Source organism: Elgaria multicarinata, chromosome 17 (genome assembly GCF_023053635.1).
Source record: "Elgaria multicarinata webbii isolate HBS135686 ecotype San Diego chromosome 17, rElgMul1.1.pri, whole genome shotgun sequence".
NCBI lineage: Eukaryota > Metazoa > Chordata > Lepidosauria > Squamata > Anguidae > Elgaria > Elgaria multicarinata.
Window position 1 is genome coordinate 19,733,221 of NC_086187.1, and position 24,077 is coordinate 19,757,297.

Sequence of the window (24,077 nt, forward strand, 5' to 3'; positions counted from 1 at the left end):
TCCCTTCAAGGGAAGAGAAGTGCTTATTGCAGGACACCACACTTTACTGGCCAGTGTCCCCCCCTCACTCCCCTTTATGGGGTGGGCTTTGCTTTTTAACGCTTCCAAGGAAAGCGAGGCATCTTACATCGTCGTCTTCCTCTCCATCTGATCCTCAAAAATAATCCTTCGAGGTAAGTCAGTCCAACTCTCTAAGCAATATATTACACTGGCTTTGATTGCACTTGTTTTTGTGCTTTTTTCCCTTTCATTTGTTGATTTACAGTTTTTAATTCTTTATGTGGGTATGTTCTGTGTTTTAGAATTTAAATTTTGTATACTCGTTTTTACCTTAATTTTAGAATTTCTGTAAACCGCCCATAGAGCCCTTGCTATGGGAGCGGTATATAAGTGCAATAAATTAAAAAATAAAATGTAGATTTTCACTCCTCTGTCCCAGGATGATGGTCTGCTGCACGTCTGAAATCAAGGACCAAGACTTTCCTGGCCATTTCTCTGCAGTCCACTTGCTGGATGGATTGAATAGAAAGTGAATGCAGGTGTCGAAGAAGGGATTTCTGGAAGTTCTGCTGTAAAGACGAAAGAGGAAAGCACTGCCTTCAGAGGGAGGGGACCTATTATTGCCAGCCTTCACACTTTACTGGCCAGTCTTCCCTTCAAGGGGAGAGAAATGCTTATTGCAGGACACCACATTTTACTAAGCCAGTCTTCCCTTCAAGGGGAGAGAAATGCTTATTGCAGGACACCACACTTTACTAGCCAGTCTTCCCTTCAAGGGAAGAGAAGTTCTTATTGCAGGACACCACACTTTACTAGGCAGTCTTCCCTTCAAGGGGAGAGAAATGCTTATTGCAGGACTCCACACTTTACCAGCCAGTCTTCCCTTCAAGGGGAGAGAAATGCTTATTGCAGGACACCACACTTTACTAGCCAGTCTTCCCTTCAAGGGAAGAGAAGTTCTAATTGCAGGACTCCACACTTTTCGGGACAGACTTCCCTTCAAGGGAAGAGAAGTGCTTATTGCAGGACTCCACACTTTACTAGCCAGACTTCCCATCAAGGGAAGAGAAGTACTTATTGCAGAACACCACACTTTACCAGCCAGTCTTCCCTTCAAGGGGAGAGAAATGCTTACTGCAGGACACCACACTTTTCTGGACAGACTTCCCTTCAAGGGAAGAGAAGTGCTTATTGCAGGACTCCACACTTTTCTGGACAGACTTCCCTTCAAGGTGAGAGAAATGCTTATTGCAGGACACCACACTTTACTAGCCAGTCTTCCCTTCAAGGGGAGAGAAATGCTGACTTCAGGACACCACACTTTTCTGGACAGACTTCCCTTTAAGGGAAGAGAAGTTCTTATTGCAGGACACCACATTTTACTAGCCAGTCTTCCCTTCAAGGGAAGAGAAGTTCTTATTGCAGGACAACACACTTTTCTGGACAGACTTCCCTTCAAGGGAAGAGAAGTTCTTATTGCAGGACACCACACGTTACTGGCCAATGTCCCCCCCTCACTTCCCTTTATGGGGTGGGCTTTGCTTTTTAACGCTTCCAAGGAAAGCGAGGCATCTTACATCGTCGTCTTCCTCTCCATCTGATCCTCAAAAATAATCCTTCGAGGTAAGTCAGTCCAACTCTCTAAGCAATATATTACACTGGCTTTGATTGCACTTGTTTTTGTGCTTTTTTCCCTTTCATTTGTTGATTTACAGTTTTTAATTCTTTATGTTGGTATGTTCTGTGTTTTAGAATTTAAATTTTGTATACTCGTTTTTACCTTAATTTTAGAATTTCTGTAAACCGCCCATAGAGCCCTTGCTATGGGAGCGGTATATAAGTGCAATAAATTAAAAAATAAAATGTAGATTTTCACTCCTCTGTCCCAGGATGATGGTCTGCTGCACGTCTGAAATCAAGGACCAAGACTTCCCTGGCCATTTCTCTGCAGTCCACTTGCTGGATGGATTGAATAGAAAGTGAATGCAGGTGTCGAAGAAGGGAAGCCTGGAAGTTCTGCTGTAAAGACAAAAGAGGAAAGCACTGCCTTCAGAGGGAGGGGACCTATTATTGCCAGCCTTCACACTTTACTAGCCAGTCTTTCCTTCAAGGGGAGAGAAGTGCTTACTACAGGACACCACACTTTACTAGCCAGTCTTCCCTTCAAGGGGAAAGAAGTGCTTATTGCAGGACACCACACTTTACTAGCCAGTCTTCCCTTCAAGGGGAGAGAAATGCTTACTGCAGGACACCACACTTTTCTGGACAGACTTCCCTTCAAGGGGAGAGAAGTGCTTATTGCAGGACACCACACTTTACCAGCCAGTCTTCCCTTCAAGGGGAGAGAAATGCTTACTACAGGACACCACACTTTACTAGCCAGTCTTTCCTTCAAGGGGAGAGAAGTGCTTATTGCAGGACACCACACTTTACTAGCTAGTCTTCCCTTCAAGGGGAGAGAAATGCTTACTGCAGGACACCACACTTTTCTGGACAGACTTCCCTTCGAGGGAAGAGAAGTTCTTATTGCAGGACTCCACACTTTTCTGGACAGACTTCCCTTCAAGGGAAGAGAAGTGCTTATTGCAGGACACCACACTTTACTAGCCAGACTTCCCTTTTAGGGAAGAGAAATGCTTATTGCAGGACACCACACTTTACTAGCCAGTCTTCACTAGCCAGTCTTCCCTTCAAGGGTTAGGGTTAGGGTTAGGGTTCCCAGAGAGGTCCGCCTGGCTCCTACACTGTACTCCTTTCGTCGCCAGCTGAAGACCTTTTTATTCACTCAGTATTTTAACACTTAAGTTTAATTTAAATTTAAATTATACTGTTTTAACTCTGTATTTTAACCTTATATCAATTTTGCTGCGTCGTTTTATCCTGGTTGTGCTTTTTATATTGTATTTTGTATTTGTGTTTTTAACTTGTTGGTTGTTTTATGATGGTTTTAATTTTTGTGAACCGTCCAGAGAGCTTCGGCTATTGGGTGGTATAAAAATGTAATAAATAAATAAATAAATAAATAAGGGGAGAGAGGTGATTTATTTCAGGACACAACACTTTACTAGCCAGTCTTCCCTTCACGGGGAGAGAAGTGCTTATTGCAGGACACCACACTTTACTGGCCAGATTCCTCTTTATATAGAGATCACTGTTTTATTGCCCATCTGCACACTTCAGTGGCCAGAGACCCCTTCAAATGGAGAGCACTGTTTCTTGCCGGCCTTCACTCATTAGGGGCCATTCTCCCCTCCTCTGTCTCCCCTTCATGTGGTGGGCTTTGATTTTTAACACTTCCACGGAATGTGAGGCATCTTACATCGTCATCTTCCTCTCCATCTCATCCTCAAAACAACCCTACAAGGTAGGTCAGTCCAACCCTCTAAACATATTGCACTGGCTTTGATTGCACTTGTTTTTGTGTTTTCTTTCCTTCTCGTTTGTTGATTGTAAATTTTCACTCCTCTATGCCAGGTTGATTGTCTGCTACACTTTTGAAATCAAGGCCCTCCTGGCTGTCCTGAATGAAGACTTCCCTGGCCATTTCTCTGCTTTCCACCTGCTGGATGGATTGAATGGAAAGGGAATGCAGCTGCCGAAGAAGGGATGCCTGGAAGTTCTGCTGTAAAGATGTGAAAGGAAAGCACTGCCTTCAAAGGGAGGGGACCCCTTATTGCCGGACTTCACACTTTACTGGCCAGACGGCCCATCAAGGGGAGACCAGGGAAGCCTTCGTTTTCAATTGCTTAATCAGTTCTCCAATGAAAATGTGTATTTTATTATTGTAAGCCTCTGTCTGGGGTCTCTTGCCCTGAAAGGTGGCCAATAAATGTTTTAAATAAAATGAAGAAAGAAATAAACATCTGCTTTTTTCCTTCAACCCCACTCACTTCTGGAACCTGGCTTCCAAGAGCTGCTCTGGAATTTAATTTGGGCTCTTGTGCTGACTCAGGTTTGGCACTCCCTTCCACCACAGCCTCAGTTTTGTAGGTGTATAGGGGGAGGCCTTCCTTAGTTTTGGGCCCCCAAAACTCTGACCAGTTGTGTTGACTTAGCCCCCAAAGTAGTGTGTTTTCTTCCAATAGGTCCCACGGTCTTTGCCAGTTGCCAATCACCAGAGAGGTCCCTCAAGTTGCTCACTTGCCATAGTCCTACATGCATTTCCTGCACCTACCTGACTTTCAATAAGTGCGAGTGAATTAACCCGAACAACCCTTTTACTTGCAAAAATACCCTCTTCAATTATCAGGGTAGATTAAGCAATAACAATTAATAAATAAATTATGATAAATAATAACACCGTGTGTGTGTGTTTTGGGTTTTTATGGTTCTTACAGCCTTCACCCTCCCCACCATGCCAGTGTCCTTGGTGCATGGGAAAAGCCCACCCTAAGAGCTCCCCACCATCTTGACCGCAAGTCCAGCCCCACATCCAGGCAATGCCATTGCAGAAGAACTTCTATCCTGCTGTGCTGTGTTGCTGGGGGATGCAATCCGTCTGCAGCACTATGTTTTCCTTTTGCTACCCCCGTCTCAGGGTGACCAGATACCAAAGAGAACTGGGCTACTGTGCCTTTCACATGTGTGTAGAAAAGGGCATTTCACCAAGTGCCGCTTCTCACGCATTCACCCTTTTGGCAGCTCTCAAAGGTGCAGAACCCCTATCCTTCTTGGCCTCTGGCAACCCTGCTCTCAATTCAGTTCACCAGATCCCTTTAGCAAGAGGAAGTCAAAGTGACAGAAGTGGATTTTCATTCTGGGACTGGGGGCAACCAACCACCTCCCTGTTCACTGGTGTGTGGGACTTCGGCCTGTTTGCCCCTGATCTCTCCTGGGTCTGTTAGCATAACCACCTCCATTTTTAACAGGAAACTGTAAAATCTCCATTGCACACCAAGCAAAATGTTATGATGCCCTGTATGAGAATGTCTCCTTGTGTGCATCCTTGTATCCTTCTTATCTAATATAAACAAGAATCCTGGCTCCAGTTTTATTCCAAGTGCTGTTGTGTCAAGGTTAACTTCTGTTACTTACTGTCAGGCCAAAGGTATTGTTCACAGGACTGTTTAGCATAATTAGCTATGCCTCAGTGTTATGTTCTGATTGGTTGATGCTGCTACTGGGCCCTGCCCCTTGAAAGCTCAAATACTGTACCATATTCCCTATGTCTTTTGTCTGATTGCTCCCTTTGAAGAGACCAGGCCTTGATTACTAATCAATAAAGCGCTTTTGAACCCTCTGTCGCTGGAATGGTGGAGTCGTGCTTAAGGGCTGTTTGGATTTCGTCCTTGGGTGAAAAGAACATTGATCTAACAGGTCGACGTCAGGAGCATGGGAGAGCAGTCTGGGTCCAACATGGGTGTTGCCGCCTGGCTTGAATGGCCCCCGAACAAGACACATGTCAGGGGGAGGTCACACGCATACTCCTGGGCAGTATTCTCTCCCCCTCCGGCATGTTCCCCACCCCGCCCCCCAGCATAGCTCTCTGTCTAGTCTTTCTCCCACACACACTTACTCTACCTCCTTATCAGGATCTTTTCTCTTTTTTAACTTTTAGAAGAGTTTGGGCACTGCAGAGCACAGCTGCAGTTGTGCCGCGTACCTCTGTCCATGTGGCAACGTGCCCCAACCTGTTTTAAAAGTTAAAAGGAAGTTTTAAAAGGGGAGGGGTAAGGGGGGAGATGGCACGGGGGAGAGTGAGCGCTGAGTGGCGGGGGCGAGGGGGGGGAGAGACTGTATTTTTGGTCCCGGACCTCTGCCCGGCCTTTCTGGCGTCACTGTTTGACACTGCCGTTACGGCCCGTTTTGCGCAATACGCATTTCCCCCCGGAACGGGTATCTGAACGTGGTTTCGGGGCAACTTTTGGAGCTTTCTATATTTGTCCCACCTTGTCATGTGCATCCGGTGAGTTTGGTTGACTTTCCTCATTGGGAAACTGCCGTTACGGCCCGTTTTGCGCAATAAGTGTTTTTGCCCGGAACGGATATCTGAACATGGTTTCGGGGCAACTTTTGGAGCTTTCTATATTTGTCCCACCTAGTTATGTGCATCTGGTGAGTTTGGTTCACTTATCTCATTGAGAAGCTGCCGTTACGGCCCATTTTGCGCAATACGCGTTTTTGCCTGGAACGGGTATCTGAACGTGGTTTTGGGGCAACTTTTGAAGCTTTCTATATTTGTCCCACCTTGTCATGTGCATCTGGTGAGTTTGGTTGACTTTCCTCATTGGGAAGCTGCCGTTACGGCCCGTTTTGCGCAATACACGTTTTTGCCCGGAACGAGTATCTGAACGTGGTTTTGGGGCAACTTTTGGAGCTTTCTATATTTGTCCCACCTTGTCATGTGCATCTGGTGAGTTTGGTTCAATTATCTCATTGTGAAGCTGCCATTACGGCCCATTTTGCGCAATATGTGTTTTTGCCCGGAACGGGTATCTGAACGTGGTTTCGGGGCAACGTTTGGAGCTTTCTATATTTGTCCCACCTATTTATGTGCATCTGGTGAGTTTGGTTCACTTATCTCATTGGGAAGCTGCTGTTACGGCCCATTTTGCGCAATACGCGTTTTTGCCCGGAACGGGTATCTGAACGTGGTTTTGGGGCAACTTTTGGAGCTTTCTATATTTGTCCCACCTTGTCATGTGCATCCGGTGAGTTTGGTTCACTTACCTCATTGGGAAGCTGCCGTTACGGCCCGTTTTGCGCAATACGCGTTTCCCCCCGGAACGGGTATCTGAATGTGGTTTCAGGGCAACTTTTGTGGCTTATTGCATCCCTGCCATTTAGTTATGCATGACTGGTGAGTTTGGTTAATATTGCTCGTTCCCTAGTGGCCGTTCCGGCCATCCCATTCTGTTCCGGACGTCGTTTTGGGAGTTCTAGGTTAATAGTGCTATAATATTGGTATGGTTTTAGTCCTAAAATATTGTTCTCAAGTGTTGCTAACACATGCCACTGTTTTTGGTATGGTTTTTTAGTATAATGGTGCTGTTCCGGCCTGTTCCGTTCCGGCTTTTACACCGTCCCCTTTTAGGATCATGTTTGTATGATTTTATCTTGTGGATTTATCTTTGCATCTTTTCGTGAGTGTTTGTTGTCGGTTTGTATGCAAAATGCTTTTTATATTATGTACAATATTGTATTTTTTAAGGTTTCTAATCTCCCACCCAGAGAGCTTTAGCTATTGGGCGGAATACATATGGAATGAATGAATGAATGAATGAATGAGAAACAACCACCAAGTATCTTGGTTAAAGACACATTAAAGACTCAGACGTTTATGATGGCATACGTTATTTTAGACTGGAGTTCTCATCATGAAATCCATGTTATCCTTAGCTGACAGATATTTTATTATTTGTGTTTGTGTTTATAAATGAATAAAGAGGGGGAAATGCATAAAAAGCAAAGGATCCCTTCTTGGTCAAATTTTATTTATTTATTTATTTATTTATTTCCTTTCTATACCTCCCAATAGCCGACGCTCAAACGATTACAAAACCCCTAGTTGGGCAATACCTTTATTAAGACCAACACAACTGTTAGCCAAAAATAGCGTGACGCCTTACTAGTTCAATTAGAAACCGGAAGTGACTGAGAGATTATTTAACCCTCATCTTCTTCTACCTCTAGGTGGTTAATGAAACCACATGTCCTCCGCCCCCGTCTTTCATTGGTGGAGCCGATTAGCCAATGGGAAGGCAAGGTTCCGAAAACGTTTGGCTGAGGTGATTGGAGGAGAGGCAGTTTACCCAGGATGCAACTGGGCGTGCTTGGCATGTTGAAGGGAGGTTGGGAGGAGAGCGGCTGGCCTCGCGCGCTGCTTGTCTGAGGGGCGGTGCTGGATGGAGACGACTGAGGCTGGAGATCCGCGCTTCTTACTGAATTATTTCCTCAGAAAGACCTCTGGGAGAGATGGGCGGCGGGGGAGAAACTAGTCCTGGCCGTTACGCTCATTTGCATGTAATTTTCATATTGGGTTTTAATTCTTTTGAGAATCAGTGAGGAGCAAAACAGAAAAAGAAGAAGAAAAATCCCCTCAGCGACCCTTGGCTCTAAGTAGCGAAACCATGGAACTTCCTCCGAGGTAAGTGTATATAAGATTGTAGCCTAATTTGTATTACGAATGTAGAGGCAGATAATCTGATCTTTTAATATGTGCGTTATTATGCTGCTTTGGGAAACTGTTGTTTGAAATAATTAAAGAAATAGGTGCCAACTGTCTTCTTGGAGGGAGAAAATAAGAACGTAAGAAGAGCCGTGCTGGATCAGACTGAGGGTCCAGCTAGTCCAGCATTATTATTATTATTATTATTATTATTTATTTATTTATATAGCACCATTAATGTACATGGTGCTGTACAGAGTAAAACAATAAATAGCAAGACCCTGCCGCATAGGCTTACATTCTAATAAAATCATAATAAAGCAATACTGTTGTTGTTGTTGTTGTTATTAAATTACATTTATATACTGCCCCATAGCTGAAGCTCTCTGGGTGGTTCACACAGTGGCCAACCAGCTGTCAACTAGGGACCCACAAAGCAGGGCATGGTGCAAAAGCACCCTCCCACCCATGTTCCCCAGCAACTGCTGCACACAGGCTTACTGCCTGAAATACCGGAGGCAGCACACAACCATCAGAGCTAGTAGCCATGGATAGCCTTCACCTCCAGGAATTTATCCAACCCCCTTTTAAGGCCATCCAAATTGGTGGCCCTCGCTACATCTTGTGGTAGTGAGTTCCATAGTTTAATTCTGCACTGTGTGAAGAAGTAGCCCTTGTTGGTTTCGTGATGGCTTGTATGAAAGAAATGTTAAGATTGCAGGAAGTTGCCCTATAGTGAGTCAGGCCTTTGGTCTATATAGCTCAGGATTGCTGACACTGACTGGCAGCAGCTGTCCAGGGTTTTAGTGGGAGTTTTTCCAGCTGTAGCTGCAGAGGTTTTGGATTGGACTGAGACCTTCTGCCGCCAAGGCATGGGTCGTTACCATATTCTGTTTTGTTGAATGGATTTGGGAGGGAATTGTACTTGATCAGTTGCTACAAACTTGAAAACGGCCTTGTAAATAAGCCCACAGAAATTACTAGCCTACTAAATAACTATTCTGCTAAGAAGCTAGTGGTCTGCATTTCCATGCTAGGTCCAGAGGAAGGGAAGCCCCCCTCTTCTTCAGCCAGTTTTTTTTTTAAAAAAAGCCTTCTATTGAAAGTAATCTATTCCTCCTCTGCCAGACTGCTTGGTCTCTGTGCTGGTCACAGAGGAAGAGTCTTTCCCTTCCTCCATGTTGCAGTTAGCATGAACACCAAGTGGACAGGCAGTGCAAAGAGAGAGACGTCTTCCTCCGCCACCTCTCACTCGTCTGCATGGAATTTGCAGCTTGGCACCTCTATACTTGAGGGAATGCCTCTCCTTATATATGCCTGCCCAAGACTTGAGATCTGTTGGAGGAGCCCTTCTCTGCATTCCACCAGCACAACACATTCGATATGATGGGACAAGGGAGAGGGCTTTCTCTGTTGTGGCATCCCGACTGTGGAATGCCCTCCCCTTGGAGGCCCGACTGGCACCAACACTGATTTTAATCCGGCGCCAAGTGAAAACATGGCTTTTTAACAAAGCCTTTAATGGTTAAATTCACTAATATGGCACATTGTTTTAACTGTTTTAATTGTTTTACTGCTTTTAAATTATATATTGTTTCAACTTGGTTCGTGGTTTAATTTGTTTTTAGCTGTGTATATTTACTGTTTTATACTGTATGCTTTTATTTGTACGCCGCCCTGAGATCTTAATGATATAGGGCGGGATATAAATGTTTTAAATAAATAAATTTCTGATTATCTGTGGCTACTAGAAATATTGTTTGGAAATACTTTAAAACAAGCTTCTTACTTTTTGAAAGTGTTGTCGCTATGATTTAGATTGAGCTTTAGAGATGCTTGATTTTCATATAGTGCAATAAAGGAATAAATATTTAGGATTATCACAGTTAATGTTTTGTAATGTGTACTGTGGCCTGGTGTGTTGCTCTGATTGGAAAGCTGACTCTGCTTTTGTTTTTATTTAAAGTGTACAGCCTGCTAAAGCCATCAAGCCGATAGATGGTAAATCGGTTCACCAGATCTGTTCAGGACAGGTGGTGCTGAATCTGTGTACTGCAGTGAAAGAACTCGTAGAAAATAGCATAGATGCTGGTGCTACCAGTGTTGGTAAGCTTTCTGTTGTTGGGGTCTTTTTAGCTTTTTCAAGAGCAATATTAGTATTTTTAAACTATGCTGCTATATGCTAGTATTTGAGAGAGGCAAGACTTTAGAATGGCAATGGAAAACAGATAAGAAGTAATCAAAAACACTCTTGACCATTATTATTTATTTATTTATATAGCACCATCAATGTACATGGTGCTGTACAGAGTAAAACAGTAAATAGCAAGACCCTGCAGACGCCATCAATTGTAAGACGCACACTAATTTCAGTACCACCAACAGAAAAAAAATCCCTAAGACACACCTGCGATTCTAAGACGCACCCCATTTTTAGAGATGTTTATATGGGGGGAAAAGTGCGTCTTAGAATTGAAGAAATAGGGTAACATACATTTAAGGCTTAAAATAATTATATATTGAAGGCATCTGTGAAACTGTAAATTAGATGTATAGATTTGGTAATGCTTCATAAACTTAATATGAAAACTCTTTGGTTAACAAATATTCTTTATAATTTGTAGAAGTGAAACTTAAAGATTATGGAGCAGATCTTATTGAAGTTGCTGATAACGGTTGTGGTGTAGAAGAAGAAAACTTTGCAGGCCTGAGTAAGTGATCCATGACTGTTCAAATGTGCAGCTCCATTATTTCTATACAAGAACTTAACATTCCTAGCTACTAATCTTACCTTTCAAATTCAGGTTTGTGGTGGAAAACTGAATCATATAGCGCAAATATGCCACAGTCACACTGAAGTTGTATTTTTTTTCCCCAGCCAGTTACTCTGGAAGCAGTACTTTTTATCTCCATTAATAAATATTTCTAATCACATTCTATCTCATCCTACTAATACATTTTTTTTAAGGAAGCTATATTATGGAATGAGATATTTGAGAACCAAATTTGAATATCCTTGGGCCCGCTGCAGATAATGGGATATCCAACACAACCTTCCTATTATGCGGGTTGGAGAGTAGAAGTGGGTATTACTTGAGGCAGAAAGGAAGTGATCTTCATCTCTCCTGCTCCTCATTCCCACTTTCACCCCTGTTTTCTCAGCTAGGTGTCTGTATAGAGTTATCTGTGCCTTTTGTCCTTGCCAGTGTAACTTACCTGAGCCATCTGAGGCAGGGCTGGCATTGTTGGTGATGGTGGGATTTTGCTTGTCTGTGAAGGCGCAGTCCTGCTGGCTATTGAGCAACTTGAAAATTTGTGTTGCATTCAGAGCAGGGCTTTGAGATCCTCCCAGCAGAATGGGCAGGAGATCCAAATGCAGCAGTGGCTGGCTTACCACTACTTGCAGTACATGAAGTAATAATAATAATACATTTATTTCTTATCCGCCTCTCCCTTTGGATCGAGGCGGGGAACAACATTAGTAAAAATTATTAAATTATTAAAAATTATTGATTTTACATTGTCTGGGTAGGCCTGCCGGAAAAGGCTAGTCTTCAAAGCTGCCTTAAAATCACAGAGAGAGTTAATTTTACAAATCTCCTCTGGCAGGCCGTTCCACAATCCGGGGGCGACAGAAGAAAAGGTCCTCTGGGAAACTGATGTCAGCCTAGTTTTGGCTGACTGAACTAAGTTCTCCCCAGAGGACCTGAGTGTGTGGAGGACTGTATGGGAGAAGGCGATCCTGCAGGTAACCTGGACCCAACCATAGGGCTTTAAAGGTAATGACCAACACTTTGTACTTTGCCCGGAAACTAATTGGCAGCCAGTGGCATGATTTTAATGTTGGGGTAATATGCTCACCCCTAGATGTACTGGTGACCAACCTGGCTGCCATATTTTGAACTAGTTGAAGTTTCCGAACTAGGTACAATGGTAGCCCTATGTAGAGCGCATTGCAGAAGTCAAACCCTGAGGTTACCAGCGTATTACTATCTAAAGAGGGGCCTCCTGTAAGACCATTAAATCCAGAGTATGCAGTTACCCAATTGCATCATTGTTGAGAATAGTCTGTTTGCAAATATTTTATACACTAACAGTTCCACACATTCCAAAAGATATCATAGATATAAAGCATGATAACTTCTTAATGGATCGTTAATAATTTTTTCCTATGCATGATTATATAAGCTATCTTCTAATGATATGATTCTTGTTCTTTTTCCATTCTCCCATTTTTTTTTAAAAAAAATTATTAGCTTTAAAACATTATACTTCCAAGATCCAAGACTTCTCTGACCTGTTACATGTTGAAACATTTGGCTTCCGAGGGGAAGCTCTGAGTTCCCTATGTGCATTAAGGTAAGATACTTATTCACAAATCCATAGCTCTGGCGAAAGTATTGGGGGTGGGATTGGAGATCTTATACCACACAGTGCTTTCAATATCAGCAGGAATTTTAGAGCAGAATGGAAGTCCAAGTTTAAAAAAAAGTCACACTTTTAAAATTTAAAATTGTTGCATACGTTTTTTTCGTAGCTTGTTAACATTTATTCACTAATAACAAAACTGTCTGTGTTTTCTCTCCAGTGATGTTTCTGTTTTTACTTGCCACAAATCTGCAAAAGTTGGAACACGCCTGGTGTTTGATCACAGTGGGAAAATCACTTTGAGAACACCCTTCCCCCGGCAACAGGGGACAACTGTCAGTGTGCAACAGTTGTTTTATACATTGCCGGTACGGCATAAAGAATTTCAGCGCAACATAAAGAAGGTAGAGATAGCTTACTGGAAATCTTCTTAAGACTGCGAGTAAGAAATCCTTTTGAGTAAAATGTGCTTCACAGTGGTGGAGGAAATGGGTTTGATCACAAATATGAATAAATTATGATTTTAAATTGAATGAATGAATTATGATTTTAAAACAAACAGGGTTTTAAAAACAAATTCCAAGTAGAATCTTTCTAACATGTATTAACTAGAAAATAATAATTTCCTTTTTCTTTTTACCAGGAGTATGCAAAAATGGTTCAGGTATTACAAGCATACTGCATAATTTCAGCAGGAGTTCGAATTAACTGCACCAATCAGGTTGGCCAAGGGAAGAAGCAACCTGTGGTATGCACTACTGGGAGCTCAACCTTAAAGGAAAATATCGGAGCAATATTTGGACAAAAACAGGTAGAAATAATAATACCATCATCATTGCTATCATGATCTTTAAAGTAGTGCTGCTATTAACGATTGGGTTGGGGGGGAAGGCTGCCTCATAGCCAAATCTTGTGAGATTTAATTAAAGTTCTGATAGAAATACGTTTAGTTTTCTGGTTTTTGGCAAAGTACGACTATCCCTCATTAACAAGCTGCAGTGCATGCTGGGCACTATTTGCCCAATTACCTGCTGGGACACTGCTTGTTTTGTGGTCTGAACTCAGGTGGCTTGGCTTGTTGGAGGGAGAAACAGCCCTCAAATAACCCAACAAGGCACTGTGGCTTGTTGAAGCTGCAGTGATCATGCAAATCTGCTCATAGAAGGCAAGAATCCTACTAATTACTACTTATTTTCTAGGTGCAAAGCCTGGTTCCTTTTGTTCAGTTACCTCCGAGCGATGCTATCTGTGAAGAATATGGCCTGAATTTTTCTGGTATGCCAACCAAACTTTATACGTAAGTAAATGATGGTAAGCACCGATTATCTGAACAGCTTTCTCATGTTGAGTGGCTTAAAAGTTCAAGGTCCACAGTGTGTCAGTCACCTCCAGTAGTCATAATTGCCATCCAGTGCCAATTGAGATTATGAATGAAAATTACTGCATTCCTATTTTATCTTAGCATTGGAGACAAAGTTGTAGTAATCAAGCTTGAGTAATCTAAATAAAGCTTCTTAATTTGGAACCTGATATTTCTCTGCATATTTTTGACAAGTGAAAGGTTCTTTCCCCTGGATGCCAGATTATGCATCCATAGAACACACTTTAAGCAAAAAACGTTAAGGAAAACACACTGAACTCAGTGATGACTGGACGGTTAGGTGGCTGCCCTCTTCCAGGGTGAATGCTGACTTGTAACTGTCTTGCTCGAGAGTTAGAGTAAATTGAAAGGTGGTGGCAGACTTAGATTGGGATGTCACAGGTTGACCCTGATCTTTTTGAAATGTGTGTGTGTCAAGTTACACTGCTTTTATTCTGTGGAAGCCTATTCTTGACATAATAATTTTAAACAGTATCACAGGGTTTGTTTCCCGTTGTGATCATGGCGTTGGGAGAAGCACCACAGACAGACAGTTCTTCTTTATTAACCAGCGGCCATGTGATCCATCAAAGGTACGGTTCTCTCAACTCAAACGGTCTCTTAGTTTTAACTACTTATTCCAGTGTTCAGCCTATGTTTTATCTTGCTATCCACAGTCATAAAAATGGGCAAATTAATATTTTTGTTTCTGTTTACCTAGACTGAATTGCAACAAGCACAAATGGAAATCTGTCTATTGTACCTTTTTCTTTCTTTCCTGGTCAGGTTTCCAAAGTTGTGAATGAAGTGTACCACATGTACAATAGACACCAGTATCCATTTATTGTTCTCAACATATGCCTGGATTCTGGTGAGTCACACACATTTCTCTGGGGGCGGAAAAGGCTTGTAAGAGCAAATATGTGTGCTGCTCTCTGTCATAATTAATGTTGTTTTCATTTTTAGAATGCGTTGATATTAATGTGACACCCGATAAAAGGCAAATACTACTGCAGGAAGAGAAACTTTTATTGGCAATTCTAAAAAGTTCAATGATTGGAATGTTTGGCAGTGATGTTAATAAACTTGTCATCAATCAGAAATTGCCAGATGCTGAAGGTAGGAATGAAAGCACTTTTAAAACGAAATCCATCTCCATATTGACATAGAAGCTTTTCAAGGTACATTGGTAATTGGTCCACTAGTTGAAGAACATCAGCTTTATTGTATTAGGTTGCATGCATGTGCATAGTGAAACCCTGGGCATGTTTTCTCAAAAGAAAGCCCTGTTGTGTTCAGTGGAGCTTACTGAATTACCTGGGAGTATTGCAGTCACATTCAGTAAGGCAAACACAATTTTAATGTTGCAGTCCTATACACCCTTGCCTGAGAGAAAGTCTCACTGAGCTTAATGGGACAAACACCTGAGCTGACTTGCATAGGATTGCACTGAAGTGATATAATTGCTGTGCCTTTCCAACATTTAAGATATCATTAACTAGCTATCTGATAGGAATTCCTTTATTCAGCTTTATATGAGCTAGTGCTTTGCATATCTATTTTAATGTCTTATAATTTTGTTGTGTATTTTAAATGTTTATGGTTTTGTTTCCCCCCCACCCATGTATATTTTAAACTTTGTAAGGCCGCCTTGAGGCCCAACATTGGGCAAAAGGCGGGATACAAATAAATATAATAATATAATAATAATATCAGCAACCTGTCTGGTTTCTACAAACATCAGATTCCATTATTTGAATATTGATATTTTTCGGTTAATATTTAAATTTCAACTTAAAGCTGTTCTCTCTTCACTCTTTCTTAGGAAACTTTAAAATGGTGTGTCGAGATGAAGCAGAAACACCTATCTGTGAAACATCTTCTGATTCCTTGCCTCAGAATCTGAAAGGAAATGCAAAAATAGCAATGACTGTAGCCAGACTTAGGGAATCCTTTTCTCTTCCTCAAGTAAAAAAGACCACTTTTCCGAGTGCTGAAAATAACAAACAGCAACATAGTTCTCCCGGACAGAGAAAACTTCTGACATTTTTTAACGTTTTAGATTCTCCAAATAGGAAGACTGGCTCTAGCAAGGAGGCTGAGGTGGATTCAAGCGCATCCCTGCTGGCTAATAGAAATTTCAAGAAATCAGCAGAAGATACGGATTCTGGTTGTGGTAGTGCCTCGACAGAGCCAGATGTGGGATTAAGCACTCCAGATCTTAGTAGCTGTTTCAGCTGTGAAAGTGCAATTAGCTCCCCTGATGAAGAACTCCACATTTTCAGAGATGAAATTCAAAGCAGCAGTCTTGAGACTAGGGAGCAGTTCTGGGGTGCAGAACATGAATCAAACCAAAACAATCGGACTACGATATCCCAACAGGCCAACAGTTCATCCCCCAAAATGAAACGTCTTAAGGTCAGCCAGCCTCTTTCACAGGTAGCCAATTCAACGGAGACAAAGGAATTTCAGGGTTCTGTAGTCCAACCATCGCAATATGATGTACCTATGGAAGTTCAAAAGAGAACCATACCGCTGGAGTTCTCTCTGAGCAGGTTGGCGGACAGAATAAAGAAGCTAATTCGGCTGCAGGAGATGAAAGCAGAAACGTTGAATTACAGAAAATTTAGGGCGAAAATTAATCCAGGGGAAAATAAAACAGCAGAGGATGAATTAAGAAAAGAAATAAGGTATTTCCCCTGCCTCTTTAATTTCTCTATTAGCGAGATAATAGTGTTGGTTTGGTTTGGGAGTGGGGGGACTTAATATTCAAGAAATGCTACAGACCTGAGATCAGAGTTGTGAATCTGAAGTTTAGGTTACGGCCGGGAAATCCTCTCCAAAGTCAGGGAATCTTTTCTTTCCCACTCACTGCGAGCCTTACCTTTCCATGCTAGGCCTTTGTGCAAAAGTCCTCTGGGCTTTGATGTGCACCTTAATACAAAGATGAATGGGGAAACTTCTCAGAAGCTTCTATGATACTCTCTCGCAGAAGCTGCTAGTCTTAAGGGACCGGTCTTTGCTTCCTGCTTGTGGCAAAAGTGTGGCCTGATTTGTGTGTATCAATCAAGGGCTAGGGAGGTTGAGAATGCTTTGTTCTGGTGGAGCTGGAGATTCTAGCTTTGTGCCTCCCTGCTTCTTAATTGGCAGAAATGTGTACTCTCAACAGTCATAAAGAAAATGATTGCAAGATTAAACCTGTGGAGCGCTGTGGTGTTTCTGACAGGCACCTCTCTCCACCTGATGGCAGATATAAATAATCAGCAAGTGTCAACTGTTTGCGTTTCATTGTTAGGCTCTGAAAATGCTCATATGATTTGATCATTAAGTTGTCATTTAAAGAATCCACAGTATATAGGCAATTTAACAAATGCTGCTCATGAATCTTGGTTCTAGTCCGAAAGATCTCCCTGGTCCTCCTTAACATTCTGCTGTCTCTCTCTAGGCTGACTAGCCACTCCGTGACATCAGAGTAGCTAAGCCAATAGAATTGTGTCTTTTTGCCTACTAAAGGCCCACTGTGATATCGGAAGCAATCACTTGCTCCCACACAACCCTTGCAGTCTATGGGTTGTGAATATGCGAATAGAACCAGTACAAACATAGGTATAAAAAATAGAAGAAAGAAAATTTAAAAAGCAAGTTAAAATTGTTCAACTTAAAAACAAAGGAACCAGAGAAGCAGCTAGTCAGTTAAGAAAGGCTTCTCGAAACAGTTGTTTTCAGGAAATGTCAGAAGCAGCCTAGTGTTGGTGCCTGCCTGACCTCCAGGAGCAGAGTTCCACAGAGTGGGGCCACTACACTAAAGGCTCTTCTTCTGGTGGATTCTAATCGGGCCACAGGTCCACATGGAACCACCAGGAGCACGCCCTCTGACGACCGCAGTGATTGGGCAGGATGGTAAGGGAGAAGGCGCTCTCTCAGGTATCCTGGTCCCAAGTTGTTTAGGGCTTTGTACATTAGTACCAAAACCTTAAACCAGGCCCGGTAACCAATAGGTAGCCAGTGCAATTCCCTCAGTAAAGGAGTTATATGCTGAAAAGAGGCAGTTCCTGACAACAGCCAGCCGAGCTGCTGCATTCTGCACTAGCTCCAGCTTAACTTAGTGCTAAGAGTGGGGTGTGAACCAGGAAGTCCCTGGTTCAGATCTCCCTTTAAAAGCCTAGCAGCTTGTTCCAAAGAGGTGGCCTCAGGCAAGCCACTATCTGTCACCCTCCCCTCCCTCACAGTCTGCAGTGAAGAGAAAATACTGTTGACCAACCTTCCAGGGTTATGTTGTGAGGTTTGCTGAAATATGTGTAGGAAAGTATTTACATATACTATAACAACATTGATGAAGAGAACCTTCATTGATATGTCAGCACATACCATAGAAGAGGATTCAACTTTCTTGCCTTTTTTAGTGTTTGTTTTCTTGTCAGGGGAAAATGCTCATGTATAAAGTGGCAGTGTGTGTGTCAAGAAACTTTCACCCTAAACATAAATACGTGAAGGCTCCTATAACTTGCTTATTTTCTTCCCTCCGATATACAGCAAAGATATGTTTGCTAAAATGGATGTCATTGGCCAGTTCAATTTGGGATTTATAATAGCCAAGCTGAACTCTGACCTCTTCATAATTGATCAGCATGCTTCAGATGAGAAATACAACTTTGAGATACTACAAGAACACACCATTCTGCAAGGGCAGAAACTCATCACGTAAGTGTCTTTTGGGAGAATGAAGTGTCTGAGCTGAGCAACGGCCCAGTGCAATCAATTAAGGTCTTCTCATCATCACCAGTTTTATAACTTTTTACTGTACATATCACTACCTGTTTTATTGCTTTTTTACTGTCCGTGTCCCACTTTTTCAGGCCTCAGAATCTTAATTTAACTGCTGTAAATGAAAGTATATTGATGGATAACCTGGAAATCTTCAGAAAAAATGGATTTGATTTTATAATTGATGAAGATGGTAAGTTCCTGCCTAATTTCCTTACCAGTTATTGTAAGGAGATCATCAGGAGAAAGGATCGTGCAAGTTCCCATACCCAAGGGTGTGTGTGTGTGTTTTCTCTCACACTCCCACACATGCCTACCTATCTCTTTATGAAACTGAAAAAGTGCCATCCAATGCAGGGTTAGACAGGAAAAAACCCTTTGCTGGCTGTGGAATGCTGGGAGTTGAAGGACTTCTTTGATTGTTTGGCTAAACCTACATAGGATTGCACCCTATGAGGGTGTGCCCAGTACTATGGTTCCTTCCACATCAGTGTTTCCCAACAGGGAACAATTGGCATTCAGGTGGAATATAACCTGGTCCTTAAGGTTTCCTTCATCCATATGTTACTGGAGCGTCATGGGATGGAAGCCATAGGTAGATGGGGCTTTATCCTGGGGTAATCCCCGGGATCCTCCCTGTGCATCCACATGACACCCTCCATTTGGCCCTGGTTTTTCCGTGGTCCCGGGCACCATGGGTTGACTGGGCTCCATGTGATTCCTTGCGAGGAGCCGGGAGCTGCGCCCATCTGGGGATGGGTGTGGGGGAGCGGGAAAAGTAATTTAATTTTTTTAAAAAAACTTACCATTTGTGCACGAGCGTTTGTGCGCTGCTGGCCCTTTAAGTTTTTTTAAAAATGGCGGGTGTGACACCTCTCCTTCTGAGGTCGTTGCGTGTAAACAGAGGAGGGATCTCACAACAAACACAATACGAGTTCTTCCCTCCTCCGTCGCGGGCTAACCGATAGGTCTAGCTAAGGCCGAAGTAAGCTATAGCAAAGTGGCTCTTGTGCTATTATAGTAACATATGAAACAGTTCTGAGAGGAACTGCAGGTGCAAGGTAATCTCTTTGTTTTTCTTTATTCTTCCTGTTTCTCCTCATCTCTTTTTCTCATCTCAGTCAGTACTTTCACATTTCTACCTTCTACTCTCATAACATATGCAAACTCCTGATGAAGGAACGCTCCATATTTCTGGAAGGGCTGCGGTGTGAAAGTTCTATTTAGGACAAGATAGAGATGTGAAACAACAGGAAGTGAAACAACGGCGTTTCCTGTTTGTCTTGCATTGATGTCATGAACAAACTACTTTTACTGAGTGCAGACCCATCTGGTATCAAAATTTGTGGTGTGCTCATCACACACTGATTGTCTCAGCTCTTTATTTTAAGATTTAAATTGTTCACTTTTAAAATCCTTACTCAGCAATAAAAATCCTTACTCAGCAGAAAATCATAATGTCAAAGTAAAACATGGTATAACTTGAAAATTATATCTGGGATAATCTCTACTTTTAAACAGATAGACACACACACCTACACTCACTATGCCCAGCTGGATGCTCTTTTAAAAGCATGACAAGACTAGGTGTATTATCTTAAAGTACAAGCTTTAGATTACAAGCGAGGAATTATTAATTTAAAATATACATGAATAGTTGTGTGTGATGTTAAAAACAATTCTTTTTTGCCTTATGGTGATACATTGGCTATTAAACCATTATTTTAACATCTTCTAGCTCCGGTTACCCAAAGAGTTAAGCTCGTTTCTTTACCAACAAGCAAAAACTGGACTTTTGGTCCACAAGATATAGAGGAGTTAATATTCATGTTAAGTGATTGCCCAGGTGTGATGTGCAGGCCTTCCAGAGTAAGGCAGATGTTTGCTTCTCGAGCATGTAGAAAGTCTGTAAGTATTGCACTTACTGTAATTATTAATTAGCTTGTGAATAGATTGTATATTCCTCTGGTTTGTATTTCTTAAATTTTGGGTTTTTTTAAAAAAAATCTGTAGTTATAGGGTGGCTAAATGTAGTTATTTGCACTGCCTGCTTAATGTTTACAATGCACCGTTTGCTTGGTTTTGAATGAATGGGTACCATGCACCCCTGCATGCTAAACCACTGTGTGCCTCTCCAAGTTTATCCCTGAAGATCATGGGGCGAGATGACACCACCCTTTCCCTTCTTTGTAGACGTTAGTAATTTGATAGCTGTAGGTCTATGAGCCAAATCTGCTGCCGCCACCTTTGTTAATTTACAGGTGGAAAAAGAGGTGTGGAGAAAGTGGTATTTGTGACAGCAAAACGTTAGAGAACGTAGACTGAGGTGCTAGCCCACCACCCTTTGCTGTGACTCCTCAGGAAAGCTAGATGCTGACCAGGCCATCGGTGGCCACCTTCTAAGGTGGCAAACCTATTTTAGGCTGTACCACTTTCCTCTTTGCCCAGGCATATGGCGGCACATCTTAATCACCCACATGTTTAGGTTTTTTTAAAGGTTTTTAATGCTTTATGTGTGGAAGTGTTCTGTGTTTTAGAATTTTAAATTGTGTATACTTGTTTTTATCTCAATTTTAGAATTTCTGTAAAACACCCAGAGAGCCCTGGCTATGGGAGCGGTATATAAGTGTAATAAATAAATAAATAAATGTTGGTGGGGCTTCCAGGCTTGAAGGCCCCTCCATACCATAAATAAATCCTTGCACATAACAGGAAGGCTAGTCTGGAGCCCTTTCCCCTGACATGCTAGCCTTCCATGTGCAGGGATATATAATTTATGGGGTAGTGCGACGCCACTACTTCACACACGCTTTGACGCGCACACCTCCCTCAGGCTAAGCACCACCACTTAAATAGTTAAGGAAGGGGTAAAAAGAAAAAAATATAACCTTTCCCTTATAGCAGAGGGGAAAGGTAAGGAGATATGGTAAAGGCTTTTCTGTGAATATAGCAGGCTGAAGGTTTAATGTAAAGTGTTTATGAACGAGCAGGAGACACAGCCAAACTGACACGTGGTTTTATGGTTGCAAAGTAAAGAAAAAAATTATTGTAGTTTACAGTTCTTAGTTCCTTTGAATTATATTCCAATCCTGCCTATTCTTAATATTACTGGTAGTAACCAATCTATAATAACAACCTTTAGTCCCTATGATCTTATTTTCACTCACTCCTCACACAACTCCTGACAAGAAATCACTCAGCTAAACCCATCTACCCTCCAAACCCAATCACCAACCGAACCCCTCAGACCGCTCAGCTCCCCCCTATATAGACTCCTCCCCCTTTCCACAGCATCACCAGCCACACCCACTCAGTCAAACATTCCGCACTCTCTAGACATACTCACCAGACATACCTAAGGGAATAGAACTGTGGGTACCGCCACAGGTAGCATTCAAGTATGTTGAACCCTCACCTGTAGTTCTGAAGTACAATCCAGACACAGTAAGAACTGAGCCATAGATGGAAGCTCCTTTTAAGTCTAAAGAAGTGGAATAGTGGCACACAGTCAACTAAGATTAGAGGACAATAGTACTCAGTGTTGCATGTATTTGTTTCTTTGTCTTCTGCAGGTGATGGTTGGGACAGCACTTAATGGAAAAGAGATGAAGAAACTGATTATCCACATGGGTGAGATTGAGCATCCTTGGAATTGTCCACATGGAAGACCTACAATAAGGCACATAGCCAATCTAGACCTCATTTCACAAGAATAACAAGCCCTTATTCATCTTTTTTTTTGGTATATCTGACCATTGATTTCACTGTGAATGCTGTTTGTGACCCCTCTTTTTCTTAGAATCCCAGTTTATCATGGAACTTTCCTTAATTTTGCCAGACCAAAAGCTCAAATAACCATTTCATGCTGTAAAAGAATAGCAACTTTATCAAATGGGCAGGCAGAGTGGTTACAAAGAAGTGTGAATGAGTATATACTTGTCCATGTCCTGCCTTCCCTACAATGTAACAAGCCATAGGATCCTCAGATCTATGAAGATATTGCATCATGACACCAGCACAGAGCCAAGGACATTCCCCTTGCAACAGTGCGAGTGAACTGCCATTAAGTTCTTCCACAAGACCCTTTGAGTACTCTTTGACGGAAAGAAAGACCCAGCAGATTGAGTAGTCCCATTTCTCTGGATTCAGGGCTGGTTGAAGTTGCAATTGCTGTCTTTGGAATAATCCAGAATCTCTTGATTTTGACAACCCAAGGAATGCTGTTTCTGTCTATTGGGCCACCTCTGCCTCCATTGATTTATTAGCCATTTATGCCGGTATAGTTGCATTGCAATAGTAGCATGCTATAAACCTTTTCTTCTCAGATAGTCTGTATATAGAAGAAATTACATGTACATACATTCTTACCTTGAATGGCTTCATATTTTTTTATAGCAGATACATTTTAAAATAAAGCTTATATATATAAAAAAAATCTTCCGTTTTTTACTGAATGGTTTGCCTACAAAATGCATTATGACATGACTTCAATTTCCTTCTCTAGTTTAAACCAAATGCCTGCTCTTTAGGAATTTTGTATCATGGAATTCTTGTAACTAGAAAGATAAAAACTTTAGACCATTTCTCTTTAATATTAATCGCAATTTTAGGTAGATTTTCCTGATAGTGAATTAATGTTAAACTTAAATGCATGGTACAGTAGTGGATGCAAGGAAACTTATGATGGTAGGAGGAGCAAAGATATGTACGGTGGATAGGAGGGGCAGACTCCAGGTTATTAGAGCTTGTTACATCTGGGGAGCTGAAATATTGGTGCAGTTGCTTCAGGCAGCAGATACTAGGAGACATCAGCAGGGTGTTAGAGGAACAGAAGAACCGTGCTGGGTCAGACCATGGTTCCATCCAGTCCAGCCTTCTGTTCACACAGTGGGCAACTAGACGCCCACAGGAAACCCACAAGCAGCAGATGAGTGCAACAGCAATTCTGATACTAGAGCTAGCACATAAGCCATCAGGACTAGCAGCCACTGATAGCCCTCTTTTCCAGGAATTTGTCCAATCCACTTTTAAAGCCTTCCAAACTGGTGGCCATCACTACATCTGGCAGTGAATTTCCTAGTTTAACTCTACACTGTGTGAAGAAGTACATCCTTTCATCTGCCCTAAATCTGCCACTAATCAGCTTCACGGGATGACCCCATAATACTTGTTCTAGTGTTATGAGAGGCCAGGTGGGCTCTTAACAGGTACGTTGGAGGATGCTAGCACTCGTTGCCACAGTTGAAGGAAGAATGGACTGCCAGTCCAGTCAGGTTTTGCTGCCTTATCCCTTTGCCTCATGCATCAAAAATGTCTTGGGCTGACCCAGGCCCTCAGTAACCACCCCATATCTTCCCACGTTTCAGATTAAGGAGCAGGATTAAGGGGAACTGATGAGGAAGCATCTCTTGGGGGTGGGGGGGAGGCAGTGCCGACTGGCTAATACTGGACTGTTCCTTTAAAAGAAGTGAGTGCTCC

At 42.2% G+C, this 24,077-nt stretch overlaps 1 protein-coding gene across 1 annotated transcript; it reads left to right on the plus strand.

Annotated features, from left to right (window-relative positions):
- The first annotated feature begins 7,859 nt into the window (after positions 1–7,859).
- Positions 7,860–22,988, plus strand: PMS2 (PMS1 homolog 2, mismatch repair system component). Its single transcript, XM_063143057.1, has 15 exons — positions 7,860–8,086; positions 10,074–10,213; positions 10,732–10,818; positions 12,364–12,466; positions 12,696–12,879; positions 13,119–13,286; positions 13,675–13,772; positions 14,329–14,428; positions 14,622–14,706; positions 14,802–14,954; positions 15,661–16,525; positions 18,369–18,536; positions 18,692–18,792; positions 20,338–20,507; positions 22,172–22,988. Exons 1-15 carry the CDS (start codon positions 8,070–8,072, stop codon positions 22,313–22,315), a joined length of 2,583 nt encoding a protein of 860 aa, XP_062999127.1. The 5' UTR covers positions 7,860–8,069; the 3' UTR covers positions 22,316–22,988.
- Positions 22,989–24,077: the final 1,089 nt, after the last annotated feature.

Bases quoted from the DNA above. Each gene is read 5' to 3' on its own strand.
- PMS2 (XM_063143057.1), top strand. The intron at 10,819-12,363 runs GTAAGTGATCCA...AAAAATTATTAG, and splicing joins AGAAAACTTTGCAGGCCTGA to CTTTAAAACATTATACTTCC. The intron at 14,955-15,660 runs GTAGGAATGAAA...ACTCTTTCTTAG, and splicing joins GAAATTGCCAGATGCTGAAG to GAAACTTTAAAATGGTGTGT.